This window comes from Amblyomma mixtum, chromosome 2 (assembly GCF_055824585.1).
Source record: "Amblyomma mixtum isolate Tamu chromosome 2, ASM5582458v1, whole genome shotgun sequence".
Lineage (NCBI taxonomy): Eukaryota > Metazoa > Arthropoda > Arachnida > Ixodida > Ixodidae > Amblyomma > Amblyomma mixtum.
In genome coordinates, this window is record NC_143013.1 from 275876922 (window position 1) to 275900155 (window position 23234).

The following is a 23234-nucleotide window of genomic DNA, read 5'->3' on the forward strand; positions in this document are numbered from 1 at the left end:
CTCTAGGTAATAGTAAGAAACTCTATGGATCATTTTATGGAAAGGAAGTGCGCATAATGGCTCTCTGGGTGAGTGGACGCCTGAATCGTGCTTATAGGTACGTGGGGTGGTGAGAGAGAGATATGGGCTGCAGGCATTGACAAGGCTGTGCCAGAAACGTGGCGCTGAAGCCATAGGCCGTCGGCGTTCATTGTGCTCATGGCCGTTGGCGTTTCTCCTCCATGGAACACGGTGCAGTAGCTGTGTATTTCTCCACACTTATACACGCGGCGCCATCTCCTCGCGCATGCGCAGTAGCCCATAGCGGCGAGCGCGCGAGGCGAGGCACGCCAGCTGTGCGTAGTAACGTCACTTGCTCCTCGCGCATGCGCAGTATGGTCGAGCAGGTCTACGCGCCTATATCAAGCCATGATGACCAGATCGTTGAAAGCTTCTATGAAGATGTGGGATTGGCCTCACCATTCTGATGTCGCTACAACAAACCTTTCCGAGTACCTCCGCATCCTCTACGATGACAGGGTGAGTGCATAGTATGAAGTTTATTTCATTTTTAGTCTCACCATTGGGACTCTTCCACGTCCATTTCCTGTTGGCCCGTTTGAGAAAGAAGGTATTCATGATCCGTAAATTATTTCTATCTGCGAACTCTGGTAATAACTCTCCCCTGCTATTCCTAGAACCTATGCCATAGTAACCTACCGCCTAGTCTCCAGCCTGCTTCTTGCCTACCTACGCATTGAAGTCGCCCACCAGCACAACACACTGGGATTTCACTTCGTTCATTGCCGATCCCGCATCTTCATAGAAGATTTCAACGATCTGGTCATCATGGCTTGATTTAGGCGCGTAGGCCTGCACCACCTTCAGCTTGTACCTCATATTAAGCCTAATTACGATGGCTGCCACCCTCTCGTTCCTACTATAGAACTCCTCTATGTTGCCAGCTATATCCTGATTGATGAGGAATCCCACACCTAGTTCTCGTCTGTCCGCTAATACACGATATCATAGTACATACCTGCCCTTTAGTACTATATACGCCTCATCTGTCCTCCTAACCTCACTAAGCTCGATGAGATCACCCGATAATTCCTCATTAAAATCATCGGAGTCTAAAACGTTGTCAGCTCGGACGCCAATGAACACAAGGAACGCCGACGTCCTATGGCTTAAGTGCCGCATTTCTGCCACGCCACAACGTTGTCAGTGGCAACGCATGCAGAGCATATCTAACACTACCGCCACCACGTAGCTTTAAGCACGACTGAGGTGTCCACTGTCCCAGGGGCCAGCTATGTGCCTTTCCTTTGCTTTCGAAGCTCCCGCTCTTCTTCGGACGAGAACCGGCGTATTCAGCGCGGTACGGTGATGACTCATCGGTTTCGTAGCTGAAAGCGCGACTAAGGTGTCCACTGTCCCGGAGGGTCAGTTATGCACATTTCCTTTCCTTTGGTTTATGCGTTGGTAACGTGTCATGGGCTTTGGTTGCGAAGGTCATTTTGAAGGTCAAACTTGCTGCCATGAAGAAACTGGCTTTACCTAGGGGTTGAAGCTTTCGATTCAAAAAGTAACACCCTCTATGCTTTTTTGATTCCGAAGACTGTTGGCTTCTGTCATGTATGTCATAACGAGCCCCTTTTCCCTTCCCTTGTGTAAGTAAACTAATGCAAGTAAAGTAACTGTTCTTTCTCCGCACCCGCACCCTCCGGTGTCTATTAGTGCGTAAGCACTAATTTGCCGCCTGGGAAAGTGAAACCCCATAAAATTAGATGAGCCCGAGAGCGAAATCGTCCGTTGTCATGTTGTCTTTTGGCCTAGCGCGAGCGCTCCGTCCCGCGACACTGACCGCTCTCCGTCATCTTCTGCCTGGCAGTTATTCGGTGGCTTCCCCCGAGCAAAATCGTCTCTTGCCTGTCCGCAGCTGGCCTAGCGCGAGCGCTCCGTCCCGCGGCACTGCCCGCGTATCGTCGTCTTCTATGTAGCGAATACCGTTCTTTCGCGCTGTTTCGAATGTGGTTTGGTTTGGTTTGGTTTATGGGGTTTAACGTCCCAAAGCGACTCAGGCTATGAGAGACGCCGTAGTGGAGGGCTCCGGAAATTTCGACCACCTGGGGCTCTTTAACGTGCACTGACATCGCACAGCCACGGGCCTCTAGAATTTCTCCTCTAAAGAAATTCAACCGCCGCGGCCGGGATCGAACCCGCGTCTTTCGGGTCAGCAGCCGAGCACCATAACCACTGAGCCACCGCGGCGGCACATTATGGGTAGCTTTTGTTTTTTTCCTCTTTTTCCGCTACCCTTTATTTTGTTTTGCCGTGCTGCTCAAATCATTTTGCCCAGTCTTTCCAGGTCAACACAGCCAGTCATACCATGTCATCTTCCGTTGTGATGATTTCACGTATTTCTTTTTCACAGTTTTACAGGTCAACCGTGTAGAGCTCTTTAGCTGCTATGCAGCCTGGAGGTTTTCAAGTTCACGGTCCCAACGCTAAACGTCTTCCCATATTAGGGAGTTTTAGAATAGGGGGCTGTTTGGAAGGCTCCCAAGAACGTCCGGGGCCGAGTCCGACGGTGGCGAACTTCGTACTTTTCTCTTAGCGTCCTCACGTCGTCGTCTTCTGTAGCGCTAGCGTCATTAGCCCCCCCCCCCCCTCCGTTCGAAAAGCATCGGCCCGATGCTAAAAGGAAACCAGCGTCAATATTATACCATACTCCACCACATTGGCCCTTCCTTCTTGGAGCGAAGACCCTGTACAAACTCCGCCAATAATGAACGCTTTGCCAAGAGGGTGACAAGTCCTCTTGTCGAAACGTTGCAAGCACATTGATGTTTCCCCCTCCCTTATCACACTGTATTGTGAAGGAACGCTTTTACCAGGCCTATCTCTACCATACGCTGTAAGTATGACTGCAGACAAACCTTTGTAATTTATTGTTCGGTGCTAGTAAAGATTTCTACGCTGAGAATTGCTTCGGTTGGTTTGTAAGCATAAAAGAAGCAAGATGCGTTGCGCCCAGCTGTCGTCAGTCACTTGCGGGCTATAGCTGTCGACTGGACATACATGCATAATCTTTGACGAACACACATAGTCTGGTTGAACTGTTTTCTTGCGTAGGCGTGTGTACGTTAATATAAGGTTAGGTCGATATCGAGTCAGTATTACAGCTTGGACTATAAGAAACGAGCCCTCGAATGATAAGCCCTAAAATCCGGCCTTGCATGCCGATGCCTCACGTATGGCATGCATGATGACCCACGCTGGACACTTTTTTCTTTAGTGAGCCAAATTCCAGGTGATATTGCATGGATGTCATACATTCAGATATTTTACCACATCTCAAAGCATATTCGCCTTTCTACACTATGCAAATACATTGAAGATCAACGTGCGTGCATACGCTGCCAACATGAGTTCATACTACAAAAAAAGCGAGACATATTTTCCAATTTCAGAACATCCGCAGCTTCCTCAAAGTAGCCGATTCTACGGCTGAAGTGAGAACGAAACCACTTCATCGGCCGCCAAGCAAGCATAACAGAACGTGAACTCCGATGAGAGCTACAAGAGCGATGAGGCGTACAACAGCCGTACGCCGCCCGATTCCACAGAATGCGGAGCGAAAAATTAAGAGCTCCTGTTTGCGTCTAGCCTATCTATCCGTCGTATGTTTCGCGCCGTTTTAATTATGAGACTCTGGATTCTTCCCTACGCTTGCAGCAGGGCCCTCTAGTAGCAGTTGTACGAATCTGCGAGGGCTAATGCCAAGCGACTTTCGTTTTCACAAAATTTTTGCATATAAAAGCGTTTGTTTGGTTTGGTTTGGTTTTATGAGGTTTAACGTCCCGAAGCAACCTAGGCTATGAGAGACCCCGTAGTGAAGGGCTCCGTAAATTCCGAGCACCCGGGGTTCTCTAGTGTCCACTGACATCGCGCAGTACACGGGCCTCTGGAATTTCGCCTTCATCGAAATTCGGCCGCCGCGGCCGGGATCCAAGCCGCGTCTTTCGGGTCAGCAGCCGAGCGCCGTAACCACTGAGCCACCGCGGCGGGGCAGCAAGAGGTTATGACGATAGGGCAAAAATTATCTTCCACGGAAGCCTCTCTTCTTCAGAGACCGCCTCCTGGTGGTTCCCTTCGAGGGTTGAAGGTTACCGTGAAAAGAGAGTATGCCGAGAGAGTAGTGCGGACCTGGCCGTGGTTGCTGCGAGATTCATCCGCATGGTGGTTACCGTAGAAGGCGGCTTGATAATAAATATTTAGTCAGTGGTCTCTGAATCTCATGGCTCCCAGTTGTAGTTTTTTCGTTGCTCATGGCAGCTTAGATTTTTCTCGTTTCGCTGGTGTATTCTGCCGTCAGCATTCTAGTTGTTTTAATGCTGCGCTAGCGCTATCAGACACAAATTCACCTATTTTGCCTCTTTCTCTTTGGTGACGCGGGTTGCATGGGAAGAACAACCTCGGTTTGAAAAGCCCCAGCAGTTGCTGCAACGCCGTCGCAGAGCAATGGCGCATCGCTGTAGAGAGGGACGAATTCCGCATAGATATGCGTTAAGCCGTTAACGTTATTGCGTCATACTCTTGAGGCGGCGCTTAAGTTTGCTTTCCAGTTAAAGTGCCATAGCAAGAAATGAAAAAAAAAAAAAACGTAAATGAGTACCCCGCAGTTTTGTTTCAGGGCGCGCTTGCTGCAAAATGCGCTCATTTGCATTTAAACGCTGAAAACATCCAGGATGAATACAGTGGTTACTTTTAATCATGGCTGCATTACCCAAAGTGATATTTTTATGTCATTTGGTGTTTCACGTAGATGATAAACGGTGCAGTGGCAGTATAAGGCCGACTGGCAATGACCACTTCGCGGAAGGATCTCTAGAGTACATCACGTATATCTTTCCCATCCTGCTGTAATTGTTGGTCACTCATTATAAACGTGTTGCTACGGTCTGTACAGTCAGGTGGGCCCCGTCACATCTGACTGCAAAAAAGAATAGAGAGACTACTTTATTAATATTTAGCTTTTATGACAGAATAGAATGAGAAACAAAACAGTACTAAAAAGTGCAATAAAAAGGCCACCCCAAGCTTTTTTTTTTTGAGAACCCGTTTTAACCGGCTCGGGCTGGGTCGAGCCGGTTCGAACCGAAACGGAATGTGTCTCCGGAGCCAAAACCGAACCCGAACCCGAAAGACGTGAACACGAACCGATCCCGAAAAAATTCTGGTTCGACACCCTGATGAAACTTCTACACAGCAGGCAGAGTGAGCCCACATACTCATACTGACCTGCACGACCTCTCGAACAGCATCTGTAACTTGACCACCAGGTAAACGCATGCCGTTAATGGCAAGGCACACTAATGTTCCGGTTTAGACGTGTTGGTATGACATTACATGAAAGTTTAGGCGCACGCGCACAACCGGACGAAGATATCGAAGAAAGACAGTTGACACGCACAAGAGCGCGATATTGCAACAGTTTATTAAACAGTTTATTATGAACCGCACAACACAATATATAGGCGAGTCGTGGCCTGATATCACACATTCACTGCAAGCAAAATAATCAGTGACAACACAAAACAAGCAAGTGGCGAGCAATTTAGCAGGGCTGCCTCACATGCTTCTCGGGAAGGGGAAGGGTTTGGGTAAAGGGAAGGATTTTCCTGACAGGCCCAAAACATGTGGAAGTTATCGGACACTCCCCCACAGTGAGGGCAGTGGCAATCAATTTTGCGGTCAAAATGTTTCGCTATTGCAGGACTCAAAAAATTGCTGGTCGGCAGGCGCCTTGGAGTTCGCTCATCGGCTTTACTCAGGCCCTTAGCAGGGAGGAGAAAAACCCGATGCCGTTCGCAGTCGTGCTCCAGAATTTCCCTGAACCGCAGCAGCGGTTGTCTAATCTCTGACCAGGAGGAGCCTGGATGAGGTGCCCAGTGGGTATGCGCTCGTGTGTCCGCGTCCGCAGCCTTGTTACCTCCAATGCTCTGATGACCCGGAGTCTAAACTATGCGTTTGGGTGAAAGGTCCGATTCCCTTACTGCCAGTTTTAGAATATCGTAGGCGAAAGGTGAAACACCGCCAGCCGGGTAGTGTTCACAGGCTCGACGCGACTCTGTGATTACATTCGAATTCGGGCCACAGGCGCAAAAGCAATGGCTATCTACTCAGCCAGCATTAAATTGGAGCTCAATATGAGAGGTCGTTAACGTGTTCGTCCTGGTGAACTACGGCGGTCGTATAGAGCTCAATGGGTGACGGCCCTGCCACGCCAACGTAGTATACTCGTATACCCTGTCTGGATCCGTGTTGGTGCTGCTCGAGGGCCCGAACGCGCGCATCTCGTCTGCCTTTGTGCGTCTGAGTGTCCATGTTGCGCGGAAGAGGAAAGACCCAGAGCTTGCGACGCCATAGCTCCGGAATCCGGCACGTATCCTCTACAGTGCACTCGTGTTAGATGGGCAGGCGGTCTAGCTGGCGGCGCCCGGTTGCCGTCCGCGGGAGTCGCGTATACTGGTTCACGAGATAGGAGTCGATTCGTGCCTCGTATTGTTTCGTAGTGCGAAGATAGGGAACGGAGTAGAGGATCCTGCTGGTCACGAAGGCATGGACGAGCCTAAGCGCGTCCTTGCTCCGCAACCTGTCGCGTTTGTTTGAAACGCGATGGACCGCGCGTCCGACCTGTTTGCCTATGCGCTTGAGTTTGACAGTAGGGGATTGCGGGCTGAACCTGTTATGGATAAACAGACTCATTATGCCGAGCTCCTCGACATCTCTGGTAGGACCTCCCGTCAGAGAGGTTGGCAAACTCGGGCTGTTTTTAGAGTTGGTTCTGAGGCCCATAAGTTCCCATTTCGCGGGAGCACATTGGAGGCCACAGTCGAGAGCGCATCTATCGACTACGGTGGCGGCCCGCTGGGGGTGGTCCTTCATTTCCCCGAGATTCCCTTCGATAGCTCTAATTGTTATATCATCCACGTAGAGTGTGTGATGGATGCCCTCCACCCGGGCTATTTAGTAATGAAGCAGTATCATTTTAATGTTGAAAAGAAGCGGTGACAAGACCGCCCCTTTAAGTGTACCCCGTGTACCCGTTGTGTATGGTTCGTATTCGTCGTCCTCGATCATGAGGAGGGCCTGAAGCTTCGAAAGAAAGCCTTGCACATAGGCGAATGCCTTGTGCCCACAATCAGCGGGGCTCAAGTTGACCAGGATGCTGCCATGATAGACGTTGTCAAAGGTCCCCTTATCATTGAGGGCAAGGATATGGCCTTGCCATTGTGGCGCAAGGCAGTGGGCCATGTCATGCCGCGGTGTAATTAGAGGATGACGTCCTGTGCAGACATAAGCGGTCGGAACTCAAACCCAATGAGGTCCTTAGACTCTATGTGTGAGGAGAGGCGATCCCTAAACATCATCTCCACAAGCCTGCTCACACGCGAAGTCAGTGAGATAGCTTTATTTATTTATTTATTAAGGCGAAAGCTTTTAATGCCTCATGCTGTCGTTAGCAGACGCGTCGGCAGCCGTGTCGGCAGATTTGTGCGCTTTTCGGCGTCACTGCTTAAAAGAAACTGCGCCGAGGGTGGGAATCGAACCAGGGCCTTTGGCATCTGAAGCGGAGACGCTACCACTCCGCCACGAAGGCTCAAGGTTCGAGCATTAATAAAGGCGCATCTAGTGAATGCATGGGTTTCATAAATAAAATAAAAGGAATAAAGTCAAGAAAAGGAAAAATAAAAATAAAAATAAGAAAATAAACGAAAATAAAAACAAAATAAAAGTAAGATATGAAAATAAAAAACAATAAAAATGAGAAAAGCAGCAAAATAAATAAAGAAAACAAATATTAAATATAAAAAAGTAACTAAAACAAACAGTGCGCCATTTCGCCTTGCAGCACTTTAGAGAGCCAAAGTGCCCCCTGAATTTTTATTTATTTATTTATTCAGATACCTGCAGCGCCCGAAGGCATTATTGCAGGGTTGTAGGTATTCGCCGTCTTGCCTAGCTTGGGGATGAAAGTGAGCAAGGTGGTCTTCCAGTAGGGAGGAAGTGGACGCCCGTCCTAAATCTTGTTGATGTACTCTAGCAGGTGGGGTAGGCCATGTCGGGGAGATTCGCCAATAATTTGACTCTTCGACTAACCCGGCGCGGAGCCGTGGTGCCGTGGCTCGTCGCATATTTAGCTAAGGCTGCCTTAAGGTCATGTAACTCAATAGAGGCATAAATGTCTTGATTCGGCTTCCCCGCGTACTCGTACTCGGGATCAACCGGGTCCTGTGTGCGGCGGAAATACCTGTCGCATAGGGTGTCCGCGGAAAGAGCCATGGTACCTTGGTACCTGTGCAAAGCCCACCGGAGATGTCGTTGCGTCTCCCCTCTCGTTTTAGCAGAGTTGATGAGACTGCGAAGGAGGCGCCATGTCCCTTTCTAGCTCCTTACGCGTTGCCAAATTACACTTCTCTATCTGATTTGAACCGGCGAGCTGAGCAGCATACACGGAAGCCTTCGCCGGGATGTCAACAATACGAGCCTTAAGCTTGCGATTAAGATTTTTGCTTCTTCCACCGTTTGGTGAGGCTCCGACGCGCCTCCCACAATTGCAGGAGGGGAGTGTCTACTGCACGGATCGCTTCGGTGGTCTGAGGTGTCGTGAAGTTTTTATTTATTTATTGTACCCTTAGAGCCAAAGGCATTACAGAGGGGAGTGGGTTAATTAGGATAAAGAACAATGAATATAATACAGTGAAAACAGGTAGTACAAAATAAATTTTCTCCAGATTAAAACAAACAACATTCGCAAAGCGTAAAAAACATAAAATCAATGTACATAACACAGTGGAAACAGATATAACACATGATCAACTTCTTTCAGAATAAACAATGTTAGCTATTGCGTCGTGAAAGGTTTTGTTATCTGCAATGGCTGCAATATCGGGGGTAAGGCGGTTCCATTCCACAGATGTGCGAGGAAGATATGACTGAAAAGAAGATTTGGTGTGGCATGTTGGGATCCCAACCTTGTGGCGGTGATCGATGCGACGTGAAATGTATTCTGGGGGTGATATGAAATAGGTGATATGAAGCGTAACGTGATGATATAGCTTGTGAAATAGTGTTAGGCGACCAATTTTACAGCGAGATTGTAACGGTGGGAGTGACACGTTAGATTTCATGGCTGTGATGCTTGCCGTACGGTTGTAATTTGAAAGAATGAAGCGAACGGAATTATTTTGGGCTAGTTCCAAGGAACATACAAGGTTATCATGTGTAGGGTCCCATATTGATGCTGCGTATTCTAATTTAGGAAGTATAAGTATATGTATAAGTAAGGAAGTATTTGTCCCTCTATTGTGTCTAACTGCTTTGCCCACTCCATATATCCGCCAGAAAAGAGCACGAGTGGTATCTCCCCTGTTCGAATCTTATGCCAATCGGTCAACTTTGCCTGGCTCCACTTTTTGCGAGCCGCCTTTGCCAGAAATATGATCGCTACCAAGAGTTTCTCCCAGGTTGAGTCTCTTTCGTTCTTCACGAGAGACAGGCCAGGGCATGAGCCTCGCGTAACCGAGTTGCCCACACGTGTGGGAGATGAGCGTGTGGGAGATGAGATGAGCCTGACAGATCATCAACTTCAATTTTCAGGATTGATAAGCGGTGCTCCACCATTCGGAGCCTGCCGACCACTGTGTTGGCCGAGTGCTGTGACACACTAGTCAGCCCGGATGCGACCGAGGCAGTCTGGTGCCGGTCCTCCGGCTCGGCTTCGTGTATGGGCTCGAAAAGGCAAAGCTTTAGGTTCTTTACGTTCCCCTAACTTAGCATCGAGCTCCTGAATTTTGCTCACTAAGAATTGTGTTTGGCGTCTCAGTTCATCAATTTGCCGCTGTAGGGCGGCTTCTGTTAGCGAGGGGGAGGGGAAGGTCGAGTTCGGACATGAGTGTACTCCGTTTCATACATAGCAGTCAACGCAGCCAAGGCTGCGGCGCCTGTTCGCGCTCCTCGTCCGCATCGTAATGTAGTGCGTCAAAAGTAAAAATCGTGATGAACTCAAAATTAATGTAAATGTTGGTTAATATTGCAGTATAATGATAACGGTGTTTTATTTTGCAAAAAGATTGCTTTGTTTTATGTTCTAAAAAACAGAGTGCCTTAGTTTTTTGGTTTTTTTTCCCGGTCCCTCCTGTATCAGGTTTTCGCAGTTAGGCCGGCCGCGCAGGCCGGCCGGTCATGTCGTCTGCTTGAGTGCTTCACCTGAAGCATTTCCTTCCTCCGAGACTTGGTGCGCTGTTCTCTTTTCTGTAAAGATCACCGACCGCACAACCGCTGTAGGCCACTCACTTGATACGCGTAGCAAATGTTATATATACCATTCCATACCCTACAGCACCAGTTTCTACACTCTTGTGAGTTGTGGCAGCAGTGAAAAACAACGATAGTAGATTACGATCGAGCAAATGGACAACTTTAGTTACAAAGATGATATTTACAAAGATTAAAAACATGAGAGCGGATGTCAACAATTAAATGCTAGCTACAACGTTCACTCACGCTGCGCTTACATCTCATTGGTGTGTAAGAAGCCCGAATTTTTACTCGTTTATATTGTTACCGCGAGAGGACGATGACAAGCTACTGTGTGGAGAACGAACAGCGAGCTTCGTCAACCTCTTTGTGAGCCCTATTCAGGAAGCACGGAACCTCGTCGTCGGTTTCTCACAATAACAATGTCAAGTGCAGCGGCAAGTGCGCTAATATATGACACCACTTGTTGCGTTCGATGACCTGCGCAGCGGAATCTCTGTTCACGGCCCAAATACATAGCTTTCAACAATCCCCATCTCACCTCACTAGCTCACACCCATAACACACCGAATCCGACATCTAATACAAAACATTACTACGAACGGAAACACTTCAAAGAATTTTCTTTGTGACAACAGCTCAAAAGTGAAGACTTCCCGAATCAGACGCCGCTCACTTTAAAGCCGCTGAGTACGCCAATCAATGCCGGGTTGCCGCTAGCCGAGGCTTCTCGGAATAATCGACGCCGCACTGAATTCTATCACCACACAATTAATGATTCATTGTGTGCCGCATGCAAAAGAGTCACTGAACACCCGAGAACAGCACTTCGCAATCACGTCCGTCGCCAATACACTACACTGCTTTTTTCCTTCGAAACAAGTAAGCAGCGCAAGTAAATAGCTCAGTGTTTTTCAAAGTAGGCATCAGAGTTTGACAGTTTTGACTTTCTACCTAATGATAATTATAAGAAAAATAAAAAGATATGAATAAAAAAACTAGCCAAGCCGGGAGTCGAACCTAGGCCCTTTGTAAAATGAACACACAGGCGCGCGCTTCGTACCACTCAGCCACGACGCGAGGCGGACGGATACATTTTGCTTGTTTTTTGCAGCGGACTACTTTCGTACCTTTGGCAGCGTTGACAGCTATGTATGAAACGGAGTATAGAGATGCCAAAGCAAGCCTGTAAGACACACAACCGGGCAGTCGTCTGTGAAGCGTCAAAACTGGCCTGCCACTCCAGTCCTCTCGGCCGCCAATGCCAGTCAGCTTTCTCTGAAAAATGCACTAAGCCAGTTAGCTCAGGTCTACTAACTTTTTCCGGTCTCAAAATTGGCCTGTCGGTCTATGCGACAATAGAGCACCTGAGAGCGAATAGCGTAACCGTGTCAACATAACACCGGCGTGAGTTGTGAAAATCAGGTACGAGAAACGAGTGCATGCTCGAGATTTAAGTGCCTATTTTTTTCGTTCGCTTCGGTTCAGAACGGAGGCTTAATTGCTTGCTGCTTGCGCGCTGACAACGGTCGAGATTTTCCATTAGTCTCCCCTGTTTTTGAAAGCTCTTGTGCAGCGGAGACACGAAAGTGTAAACACGAGTAGCTAGTGGTACTTGGCTAGTTCCTTTAGTTTTCCTTCCTCTCTGCTTTAGAAATGTGAAGAATACTGAAAGAATACTATAAGGTAATGTACGAAAAAATGCGGTCATTTTCCAAAAGGCTGCAAAGATGCCGTACATGGAGATTTGTTTTAATGTACGCAAGAACATTTTCTCCCATTGCAGGAAGCATTACTGATTTTAAAACGGAGCAGCATCCTCAACGTCGGACCAAGCTACATAGCTTACGATGAGAGTCCGACGCTGATCGAGTGTTCTCAAATTTCCAGGTTAATATGATGGTAAAGGTGTAGCAACCCGTGCAAAAGTTTTTAGAAAAGCCACCATATACGACGTATTCGTTTTCTTGATCCACACCAATGGTATCTTGTATTTTATTTACTTTTTGTACGACTGGCATACTAATGCGAAGTAGGCACTGCCCAGTAATTTTACTTTGACCACCTTATTACAGGGAAAGAAACTGCAGTTTCTTAATGTGAGCAATCCTTCATTCTTAGCTCCTAATGTAAGTATGAGGACCTACTTTCAAACAACGAGGCCGCTTTCTCAACGTGTGCTGAAATTTTCTTCTAATAATTTCCTACGCTATAATTGGTTACATAACTTTTAGATTTGTATAAAGTGCTAGCCTATGATGATGTTATCTACTTATCCCGGTAAACTTATATACAGGACGACCAAGAGGACGTAGAATAAAGATGTATTCGTCAACAAGACACTGGTACAAATTTTTCTAGTTGCGTGTAGTGGATAAGCTATATCGTTTATTTCAGGTAGTAGCATTCTATATATAGTACTTGTCGTAGTCATACTCCGGCTCCGAAGGAACATTAACGCAGTAGGATAGGCTATTGCCGAATCTATAGCAAGTGCAGTCACATTTTCCAGTGGTGTTCGGGGGGGCTTTGAAGCCACGGAAGTCAACCGGAGGAACAGTGGCATTGAGGCAGTCCTCTTCCTTTTCACACTTAACAGGCTGAAACGAAAGTTAATGCAGCAGAACGGCAAGGAGATTACAATTATTTAAAAGTAAATGCCCAAAAGAGATATTGGATTCTAGAAAACATGCGTATCGGCTGCATTAAACTGGACGGGGTTTAAATCCCATTTATTACACATTTATAACACAGATTCGAAGGCACACATTCTTTATCTGCCGGTGGCCAGACAATGGCGGCCTGTTCAATCTGCTTTTCGCTACACCCACCAAGAAGAACAAGAAGGTGTCTCATTTTTGTTCAGGCTCTGATTCCTTGTCGTATTACGCATCCAACTTGCATGGTGCCTAAATGTACCCTCTTTGCTAAAAGTAACCAGGCTCTCTGGTGTGCTTCTCAGTCGTAGAGTGGAGCCCTTACGGCTTCGCTAAGGATGCAGGGGTCTCGAAAGGTGACGACATAGGTTTTCCTTACATTACCGAGAGTTACAGCTTCGAGGGTGCCAATGCCTGTTTTTACTTGGTGTTGAGCGGACGGTGTCGGTGTGAGAACTTCACAAATACACGATGCACTTCTCTTTTAGAGCGACGATCGTCAAGGTAGAATACGATGAAACGTCGTGAACAGCATCGCAGTTGAGCATGACACATACCAACGGGTGTAGACATTTGACGCAATGTTTAAGTCATCCCTTGCCATGTTTTTTTCCCTTGTTCTACGACATGAGTAGCCTTTCGGTGCTGAAGGAAGCACGTATAGGCAGAAAGGTTTACTTAAATGCGATTTAGTAAACCTACCCATCCAGTGGCATTCACGCAAACCGTAACGTTTCCGGCGTCGGCATCTATGACGTTCGATTGGCTTATCTTGAACCTTGAAGAAAGTAGAAAAGCGGAAACATTTTTATCCGACCCCAAAAAGGGGATATGAAAGAATATGAGGTTCACCACATAAAAAATGCACGTCCTGCTAACACAGCTCCCTAAAGCAAGAGTTGGACATGCAGAGTTCATTTATATAGCTCTTATAAAGGACATATTACACATAAACTAATATAGCTACCCATAAAGAACAGTAAATCAAGTCCTTATAAACAGCAGCTCGTTAACGCCTCAGCTCTGGCAGCCTTTATGGTAGAGGTAGCATAAGAGGATTCTCGCACAGGTATCAACTAATCTTTCGATCGCGTTCCACGTGACACCCGCGGTACGTGTTGTTTTATAGATACAGAACAACTGCTTTTCCTCAGTGCGCTTCAAAGTGCGATGAGTGTACTTGATGACATGTTGACAATTAGGCATAGTATCAGATGGCCTTCAGTGATGATTGCTGCTCATTTGGTGCCTTTTATCTCTTCGCGGTACGGCGTCTACGACTGTACATACGGCATTTCTATGCATCTTTTTTTTTTTCAGAGCATCTAGAGCTGTTATGCAGAGATTAGTGAAGCCGATAAAGTTTCAAATCTCTGCTGGATAGAATGTTAGTATCGTTTAGTGCGCAGAAAAAGGATGATTCTCAAAAAATGGCGGAAGTTGTAGTCTGTGTGCGCCAAAAACGGATTTGGTTCGTTCGCACTTCAGTTTTCACTTCGCTTTCTGTTCTAGATTCAGTTCAACGTCAAGCAGGCTTCAGACAAAGATCGGCAAAATCGGACTGAAGATCCTCTTTAAGGGTAAGGTGCGTTAACGCTAATGGGTTAAGGCCCATATACGCGGAATCGGTCATTCTCAACTTTGCACTCATAGATCCCTGGGAGTCCTCATACTACTCCTGGGGAGGTGGTGCAGCGATTGAGCAATCCACCCCTGCCCGGCGATGGCAGGTTGCCACCAGTAGGTATAGAACCAGGTTGCTCTTCACCAGCAGCCTCTTGCGGCCATTCACTAATTCAACTGCCACCTGCCACGGCTGGACCGGTCAAACCGATAACGAGACAACAAGAGTGCCCCTGCTAAGGTTCTTTATCGACCGTAGACGTCGTAGTGGTTCAGTTGCTGTGGCTTATAGTGGTTCAGCTGCGAATTCGTCGAATCATACTCTCACCGCCGCAGCACCACCGCACATCTCATTAAATAACCCTAGGTGGTTCCTATTACACCACAGTCCTCCACTACGGCATCCCCTATAGTGTCGTTTCAGGACGTTAAATACCGCAATTTCCAATTTGCAGTTTACTGTTTGCTTTCTGGTCTTCAACAAGTGGGGTCTTTAAACGTCATTTTCCAAGTGCTTTACTACAGTGAAACTGAACACAAGGCAATGAAAAGCTAGTGCTAGGTCCCGGCGGCACGGGGGTTGTACCCAAATACACAGTCGTAGCGGCCTGGATCTGGTGCCAGTTTTATTATTTAAATAATTTGAAATTTTTGTTTACACTGCAGGATACAATTGATTGATTCTTTGCATGACACCATTACACGGAAGACTTTAAATACTTATCGGTACACCTTTCACAGCACCAAACATCTGCCGCCTATGCCGTAATTTCTCAGACATTGGAGTCAGCGACTAGAGCCCTCAACCACATCAGTAGTTGATTAGGAATTGCATAGCTTCCTGCACGTGACAGCAATCTGCTTTGGAAAAAAAATTCTTTTAGCAGAAAATGTTATTGTGCGATATCTCGCATACTTTCCTTGCTCGGCAGGGGAAACGAATACGAGAAGTGCACTTACAATCCTTGAAAGACAACGAATGCCAGAGTGGCAGATACCATACTTGCAAGGAGCCCCATTTTTCTTACAAGCGATGAACTGTTTCCGCCGACACAAGCAAACTGGCCGTGTGCAACACCGTACGCTCTGCAACTCCATCGTCGCTTTTATAGTGACGCTGCAACCAACATTGTCACCATGCCTCTTAGTTTGACTCAGGCTAAAATCCAATGACAACTGCAAAAACACACTGCAAACAAAAATTAATTTAATAATCAGTTCAAAAGCCGCGTTGAAAGCGCTAGAGTGCTTAATCTTCTCTCAGAACATCAATATATGTTCGTTTCGTAACCTGTTCTTTGAAATAAGTGCTGCGGGATTAGTTCGAAAAATGGCAATAAAAATCAGCCGTCGCAAACATCACAGAGGCTGTTTCCATCGTGCGCAACAGGGCAGACCTCCTAGCAACCGCTGCAAACTAAATATCATAAAAAATACGTCACTAACAGCTCCATTCCCCTCAGCACGTCAGAAATCGCCACAGAAACAATGGCATGTAATGCCCACGGGAAATGATTGAGTACGTATTCAGTACTGGCGTGCACATATGTCGACTGATTTACCGTGTACTCATGGAAAGACTCATACCGGAATTTCTTGTAAGAAGGCTTGAGCATGCCTTCAGCAATGCACTCGTCTTTTTTACCAACGCCAAAGTAATAAATGCTAGAACCCTAAGTTTTGAGGCTATCAGCTAGTCAGCCAACGGAATATATAAATTTAAACTGCAATATTTAGGGATTCAGCTTAAGTATCGATGGGCCGTATGTCATTAGCTTGACTTGACGTTTTTTTTTATTAGCCATCGGAACAAATCTAACAAAATTCCAGAAGTGATCTGCTTTGTTCACTAAAGCATCCTCGCAATAATCTAAGCATTAGCGTTTTCAGAGCGAGAGCGGTTGTAGTTTAGTTGAGCTGTATATCCCTCCATTCTAGACTGCAATCTACAGCCTAAGCCGAAATACCTTAATTCAATTAATAATTTAGTTTAAATAATATTATAATTTTACTGACTTAATTAAATGGGCCCTGGCAGATGGAAAAGTGGAGAGGGAAAATCCTCGCTCCAAGTTAGATGAATGAGAGAGAGAAGTGCGAGACCAAAGAGAGGGAAAAAGAGGGGACAGATTAGGATTAACTTCACTAAATATAGCAAAGTTCTAACAGTTTTCTCTTCTTCATGCTCTAAACCGGTAAGCTTTGCTCTACAAACTTTTGTTTCGTGGCCCCTCGGCATTCTTGGGTATCCTACTGGCAGAAGCACGCATCGGCAGCGCTCACAGCACACTGCACAGTTTAAATCATGAGCTACACATGGACCTTATTTCTCCGAAAACGTTCCAAAATTTTAGTCCACCATGGAAAAGAATTGCAAGCAATAGATGCATCACGGCACCGATCCTGGCAACGAATTAACTGCAACATACAGCTGCGATTACCCCGCCGCACATACGTATGACTCTTAATTATGGGTGCGTCCCACAAGGATAACAGACCCTTCCGGTAAGTGCTGCCTTTGAGAGTTTATCCTCTAGACGTTCATCATTTCTTCACACTCCTTCAAGCGAAAGTTTCCAACTTTCATATGCTCGCCATTCAGATTGTTGTTCACGTGGGAAGGGCTTCTGCGCGTTTCGTGAAGCGCATTCTGGTGTAATGCAATCAAAATTAGTGTCGTTAACCATCCTCGATCACATATCTGAACACTGTACATTCTTAAGAGCGCCTCCGTTGCCACGTCCGCATTTCCTCTAACACCCGGACACCCTACGTAGCGATGCTCCTGTTGTTTCTGAATGCGCATACATGTTTGCCAGGGATTGAGAGGCATCGTTTTTCGCAGGCAGCAGTAGTCTAGAGGTCGAGCTTGCCGCATGTCGAGCTGTGGATGATGGATACATGTCGGGTGTTACAGTGGTCAGCTAGATACCTCGTACTAGTTTTTAGGAAGTCACTATCAACAAGCATGGTTCCCGATGATTGGAAAATTAGCAAAATAGTTCATATTCTTACGACTGGAGATCCAAAAACGGTCAGTAATTATCGTCCCATCGCTCTAACGTCGACCTGTTGTAAGCTTCTAGACCACATTGTCTCAAAGCACATTCGGCAAAACTTAACAGATATTCAATTCTTGAATAGATGTCAGCACGGTTTTCGGCAGGGCATGTCAATGGTTACAAAATTAATAGAAACTTTGCATAATTTTAGCGAAATCATTGACCAGAAAGGGCAAATTGACGTAATATTCCTAGACTTTAGGAAAGCCTTCGATCAGGTAACTCATAGAAAATTTTAAAGCAAATTTGAGTCAGTACTCAGAAACTCAAATATCGCTCGGTGGCTAGAAAGTTATCGTGTGGGCCGCAGGCAGTTTTAAGTATTGGCGGAAACACATCCCGGGTGTGTGACGTTACATCGGGAGAACCACAGGGCTCGGTACTCGGACCGTTATTGTTACTTGTATATATTTATTTATTTATTTATTTATTTATTTATTACATACTGTTGGCCTCTCTTTGAGGCCGTAACAGGATTGGGTGCACATATGCATGAAAAAGTACACAATAAAAGACTGCAGAGAAGGAACTTTTCACTCTCATAGAAAGAAACATGGTAAATGACACATGGTGACAATGTTAACCGTTTTGAAAGTGGTTTGCTACCTTCGACACGAATGCTTCAGGAGTGAGCTGGCTTACAATTTCAGATGGCAACATATTCCATTCACGGATTACATGCGGGAAGTATGAAAATTTGAATGCATCACTGTGGTATCTATATTCAGATAGATGTTTTTCATGTTTTGTTCTTGTGACACGTGTATTAGGCGTAAGCAGGTATCTAGTTTTATCAAGTTTTGTGTCGTTATTCAAGAGGAGGAACAAGAACTTAAGCCGCAACCGAAGCGTGGCCTTGTGGTAGAACATCCGCCTCGCATTCGGGAGGTGCTGGGTTCGATCCCCAGTGCCGCCGGGTACCCACCGGTTTCTTTAACGGGTACAAGATTTCCCCTGGCCTGGTGCTCGGCTCTTCTAGGGAGAAATGCTTGGGAAAAGGGTCTTAGACCAAACAGTTGCCTTGGCGGATGAGTGATAAGTTCCCCTGCCAAGCAACCATAAGTCCGCCTCGTGCGGCATAAGCCAAATTTGTGGCCCTTTTTTTCACTTCTCCCAAACGTACACCCCTAAAGGAAGCCGAGCGCCAGGCCGGGGGACGCTTGTACCCTTTTGACCGGTGGGTGCCCGGCGGTGGGTTGGTTTCGAACCACCCACCTCCCGCAGCCGAGACGGGCGCTCAAACCACTAGGCCACGACCTCATTGAAGATTCAGAAATCAAGGCCAGATTATTTGCAGACGATTGCATCATTTATATATTTGTCGACTTCGACTGTCGAGGCAGGTGGCCTTTAGTCCGAATTTCTTGCTTGTACTCCGTCAGAGCGCTGTTGGAGTTGTCTTCCAGGTTTCTTATTTGTTAGTTATCCCGTGGGGGCATGCGGCCGATTTCATTTTTAGTCCCAGTATTTCTGCCCTGACATCCGCCTCCGTGATGGAAGCGTCGAGCTCCTCGTTGGTAGCTCCATCGTATTCTGGGAGAGTGGTACTATGGGTATCGCCAATGTACATGTTGATTAGTTTGTCCATAAATTCCGCATCTGTTCCCTCAAACGTGTGCCTGCTGGCTTTTGATAATCTAATTCTCAATTGGGTTTTTGAAATGGTCGGATCTAACAGGTGTCTCAGCAGGCCCCACGTTTTGGAAAGGCTCATGCCCTCTTCCATCTCGTCACATCTGCTACACCAATTTTGATCGCATAATTTGATCGCGTAGTTTTCAATTTCTTTGTTACGCCAAGCGACCCTGCGTCTAAGATTACGGTTTCATTTTTGCTTCTTTAGTCTGCGCTTCATGCCATGTTTTGCCTCCCACATGGGAATCAGTTTGGTATCAACTATCTCCATTGCATCGTCCCCTTCAAGCGTCTTTGTTGCCTCTCCAATGCGAAGGACGCGCGCGTTCGCACGGGGAGTCAGACGTTCTGCGCATCGGCTCCGCCGATTTTCAGCCGGAGCAGCGGAAGTTTCCGCCTGACCGTAGCAAGATCAACCCCAACGTGCACCGAAAGCTGTCGGGAACATCTGGACACCAGTTTTTTCCAAGGTGGGCCCGGTTAAACCTCTTTTTAGGGCAACACATGGCCCGATCGGGCTGGTGGCGCGGCTAGGCCTAACGGCCGAACCGGTACCCGGCACATCGGGGCCTCTGGCCACCGACGCCAGTACGGCTGCTACGCAAGTCTCCTGCCGGGGCTACGACCCCGAAAACGTGCACTGGACAACGGTTAACCCAGCGGCAACCGAAGGCCCAGTTTCGGCAACGGTTACCCCAGCGGCAACCGGAGGCCCAGTTTCGGCAAGGTTTCGCAGCGCCGCGTTGAACGCCGCAGTGCTGCGCCGAGTGCAAGACCAAGCCTTAAAGCCGTCGTCCGTAGACGCGGCCGGCGTTCACGCCGGAAACCAGCACTCACCCGCACCGCACGCGGCGGGCCGCAATCGGCGACTGCTCACGCAGTTGAAACCGTCTGTTATCCCGAAGCCTGCTCCAGACGACTACGTTGTCGCCATCAAGCCTCGGACCCGCGTCTCGTTGTACGAGACTTTCCAGGAGACCGGCTACAGCCGGGCGTTCACGTCTCTCCTGGGCACGCAACCCTCATCAGGCTTTACCATAATACCGGTAAGAGACCAAAACCTGATTATTGTTCAGACTGCTAAACCCGAGCTAGCCGACCGTATCATCGGGGATTTCAAACGTAATGCACCCGGCGGGAGGGTCCCCCTTGTGGGGCACCTGCGCCAAGACGGCAAGGACGCCTGCTACGGCGTCGTTACCGTGCGTAACTCTGACACTACGGACTCGCTCCGTACTAGGCTCCAATGGCGCTACGGCACCATCGTGGAAGTGCGTAAATTTGGGAGCTCCAACAAAGCGAGACTGACTTTCGCCGGAACAGAAAAGCCACGTCTCGTGCACTACGACTCGGGGCTTGTACAAGTTAGGCCTTGCCAGCGGACCATTCCAGCCTGCCGACATTGCGGTGTGGTCGGCCACCGCGTTGACGCCTGCCCCGGCCAGAGGCTGGACCGGTGTGGCCTATGCGGACAGCAGACTCTACTCGTTGAGGGGGTGCGGGCCCCTCACGAGTGCAACCCAAACTGTTCAGTGTGCTGCGGGGCCCATGCCACGGGGGGCCCTGCGTGTACGGCTAAATATCGCGCTATCCAGCCCCCGCATGCCGAACGCGGGCATAAATCCAAGCGGAACCGACGCAGGCGTTGCAAGCGTGGCCCTGACAAGCTGAAGGCCAAGGCTGCCGACCAAGCCACGGACCAGCCTGTGAATTCCTCTACCGGGAGCCAGGGAAAACCTCCAGCTGCGCCACTGCCGCCTCATGCCGGTGCAGCGAAGCACCTCGGACCTCTCCAGAACGGCGGCTCCAATACGTGGGCGAACGTTGTCGAGCAACACTCGCAGGTGAGCGGCGCGGGCAGGGCAGCTTCTCCCTTCCGTTCTCCTTCCCAATCCCAACCACGGGAAATCTCTGCCGAACAAAAAGAAATATCTGCTCTCCGCGAGCAGGTTGCAAATTTTCAAAAGCGCCTCGCAATAGCGGAGGCCCGCCAAAATTCCCCCAACCACACCTCTGCCCCACCCACAGCAGAGGCCACGGAAAGCGACGCAACCCCTTCAGGACAGGCTGCGCATGCCCTCGCGGCACTCGAGGCGAGAGTGAGCGCGCTAGAAACTCAAGTTGACAACAGAATATCCGCATTGGAGACGCAAATCAATGCCACACTTACGTCGGCACTCAACAAAATTAGCCACCTTGCGGCATCTATCCCAAACCTCATAACCGCTCAGTTCGCTCAACTCACCCGCGCTCCCAAGCGCGCTGGCCCGCTCAAAACCATCGCAGGCCGGCAGCTAAAAGCGTCTACGCGTCGGATCGCCGGAGAAGAAGAAGAGGTCCCCTGTGCCATTTCCAGTATAGAGAACGCTCCTCTCCTTGGAGCCACTGGCTCTCAAACCTCCTCTTTCCAAACTCACGACTCTACCCTTGATCATGGCGGGCGACCCTAGAAATAGGAAGCATCCTCGAAGCAATTCCATCCCTATTCAAATTGTACAGTGGAACTGCCGCGGATTCAAGGCACGCACAAAGCGAGCCGAACTATGCCTTTTCCTTACAACTTTCCCAGAATTACCTGCTGTGGTGGCCCTTCAGGAGCCAGGAAATGGCGCCACCCTTGCCAATTGCACGGTGTACCAGCAGGATGCGCAGAGCTGCCTCTGCGTACATAAAAATTAAACGGCCTCCCAGGTTGACCTGGATGTTAGCGCTGATTTCTCCTATGTAACGGTGACGATCTTTCCTCTACGCAAACAGGACCCCCATAGCACATACTCTACATTTTATGTCCCCCAAAGCTATCAAATGTTACATTCGCAGATATCTTCAGCCGGGTTTTGAAGGTCGCGAATCGGGATCCCCTCATAATCGTTGGGGACTTTAATGCTCCCAGCCCCTTATGAGGGTACACACGTGAAGAGAAACGCGGACGCAAGTTGGCGGAGCTTGTTTCCACACTGGACCTTTCTCTTCACACGGATCCCGCACAACCCACTCGTATAGGTAACTCCGTTACACGCGATACGTGTCCGGACCTCACCTTTACGAAAAATATTCGATATGCAGATTGGAGGAACACCGAGGAATCCCTCGGTAGCGACCACTGCGTAATTACCACTACAATCCGTACCAAGCCACTCACAAGACCACAGGCCAATGCAAAACTACCCGACTGAACCAAATTTAGGAGCAGCTACTCTAATCCTCAGTCGATAATGGACCAAGGATACTCAACGTGGTCCTAACACCTAGTATCCCACTTGAAATCAGTCGAGCAAAATGTTCAACTCTCGGAGGCGAGCCCGGCGGTGGATAACCACCTCCTCCACCTCTGGGAGACACGACACAGCCTAGTCCGCCGCTGGCGTCGTCAAAAACACAATGGGAAACTCAAAATTCGCATCGCGGAAATCACCCAACAGGTGGCACACTACGCGGCCCAACTCGCCGACTCCAATTGGGTGCACAGATGCAACACTGCAGCTCGGCAAATGTCGAGTCGGAGTACGTGGCGCCTCTTCCGCGCCCTTATTGATTCGGCACAAACCCGTACTGAGACACAAAAACAGCTTCAAAGGGCTATACATAACTTCACTGGAGACACGGCCAAACTGGCCGATGCGCTCCGCGACAAATATTTGAGCATACACCAGGATCCCCGTGGTCCGGCGTACTGGTATGCATGTTCCGAGAACGCGGATTTGGATCAACCGTTCCAGCTCCATGACCTAAAAGCGGTCCTGGCTAAAATGAAGCGAGGTACAGCACCGGCCGGGACAAGGTGACGGTAAAGCTTGTTGCCAACCTCCCAGATCCCGCCTACGAAACAATCTTCGATTACTTGAACGCTATCTGGATTGGAGGCACACCACTCCCCGTAGATTGGAAAACGGCACTTGTAACTTTCATTCCCAAGCCAGGTAAAGCCATTAACACCGACAACCTCCGA

General features: G+C 48.3%; 1 protein-coding gene across 1 annotated transcript in view; it reads left to right on the forward strand.

The window, feature by feature from the left end:
• The first annotated feature begins 441 nt into the window (after window positions 1-441).
• LOC149364076 (uncharacterized) overlaps window positions 442-23234 on the forward strand; it is a 110813-nt gene continuing 88020 nt past the window's right edge. Inside the window, exons 1-2 of the mRNA XM_089568632.1 lie at window positions 442-519; window positions 20116-20991. Coding sequence (XP_089424758.1) covers window positions 442-519; window positions 20116-20991 — 954 coding nt within the window. The remainder of the gene's footprint in view (window positions 520-20115; window positions 20992-23234) is intronic.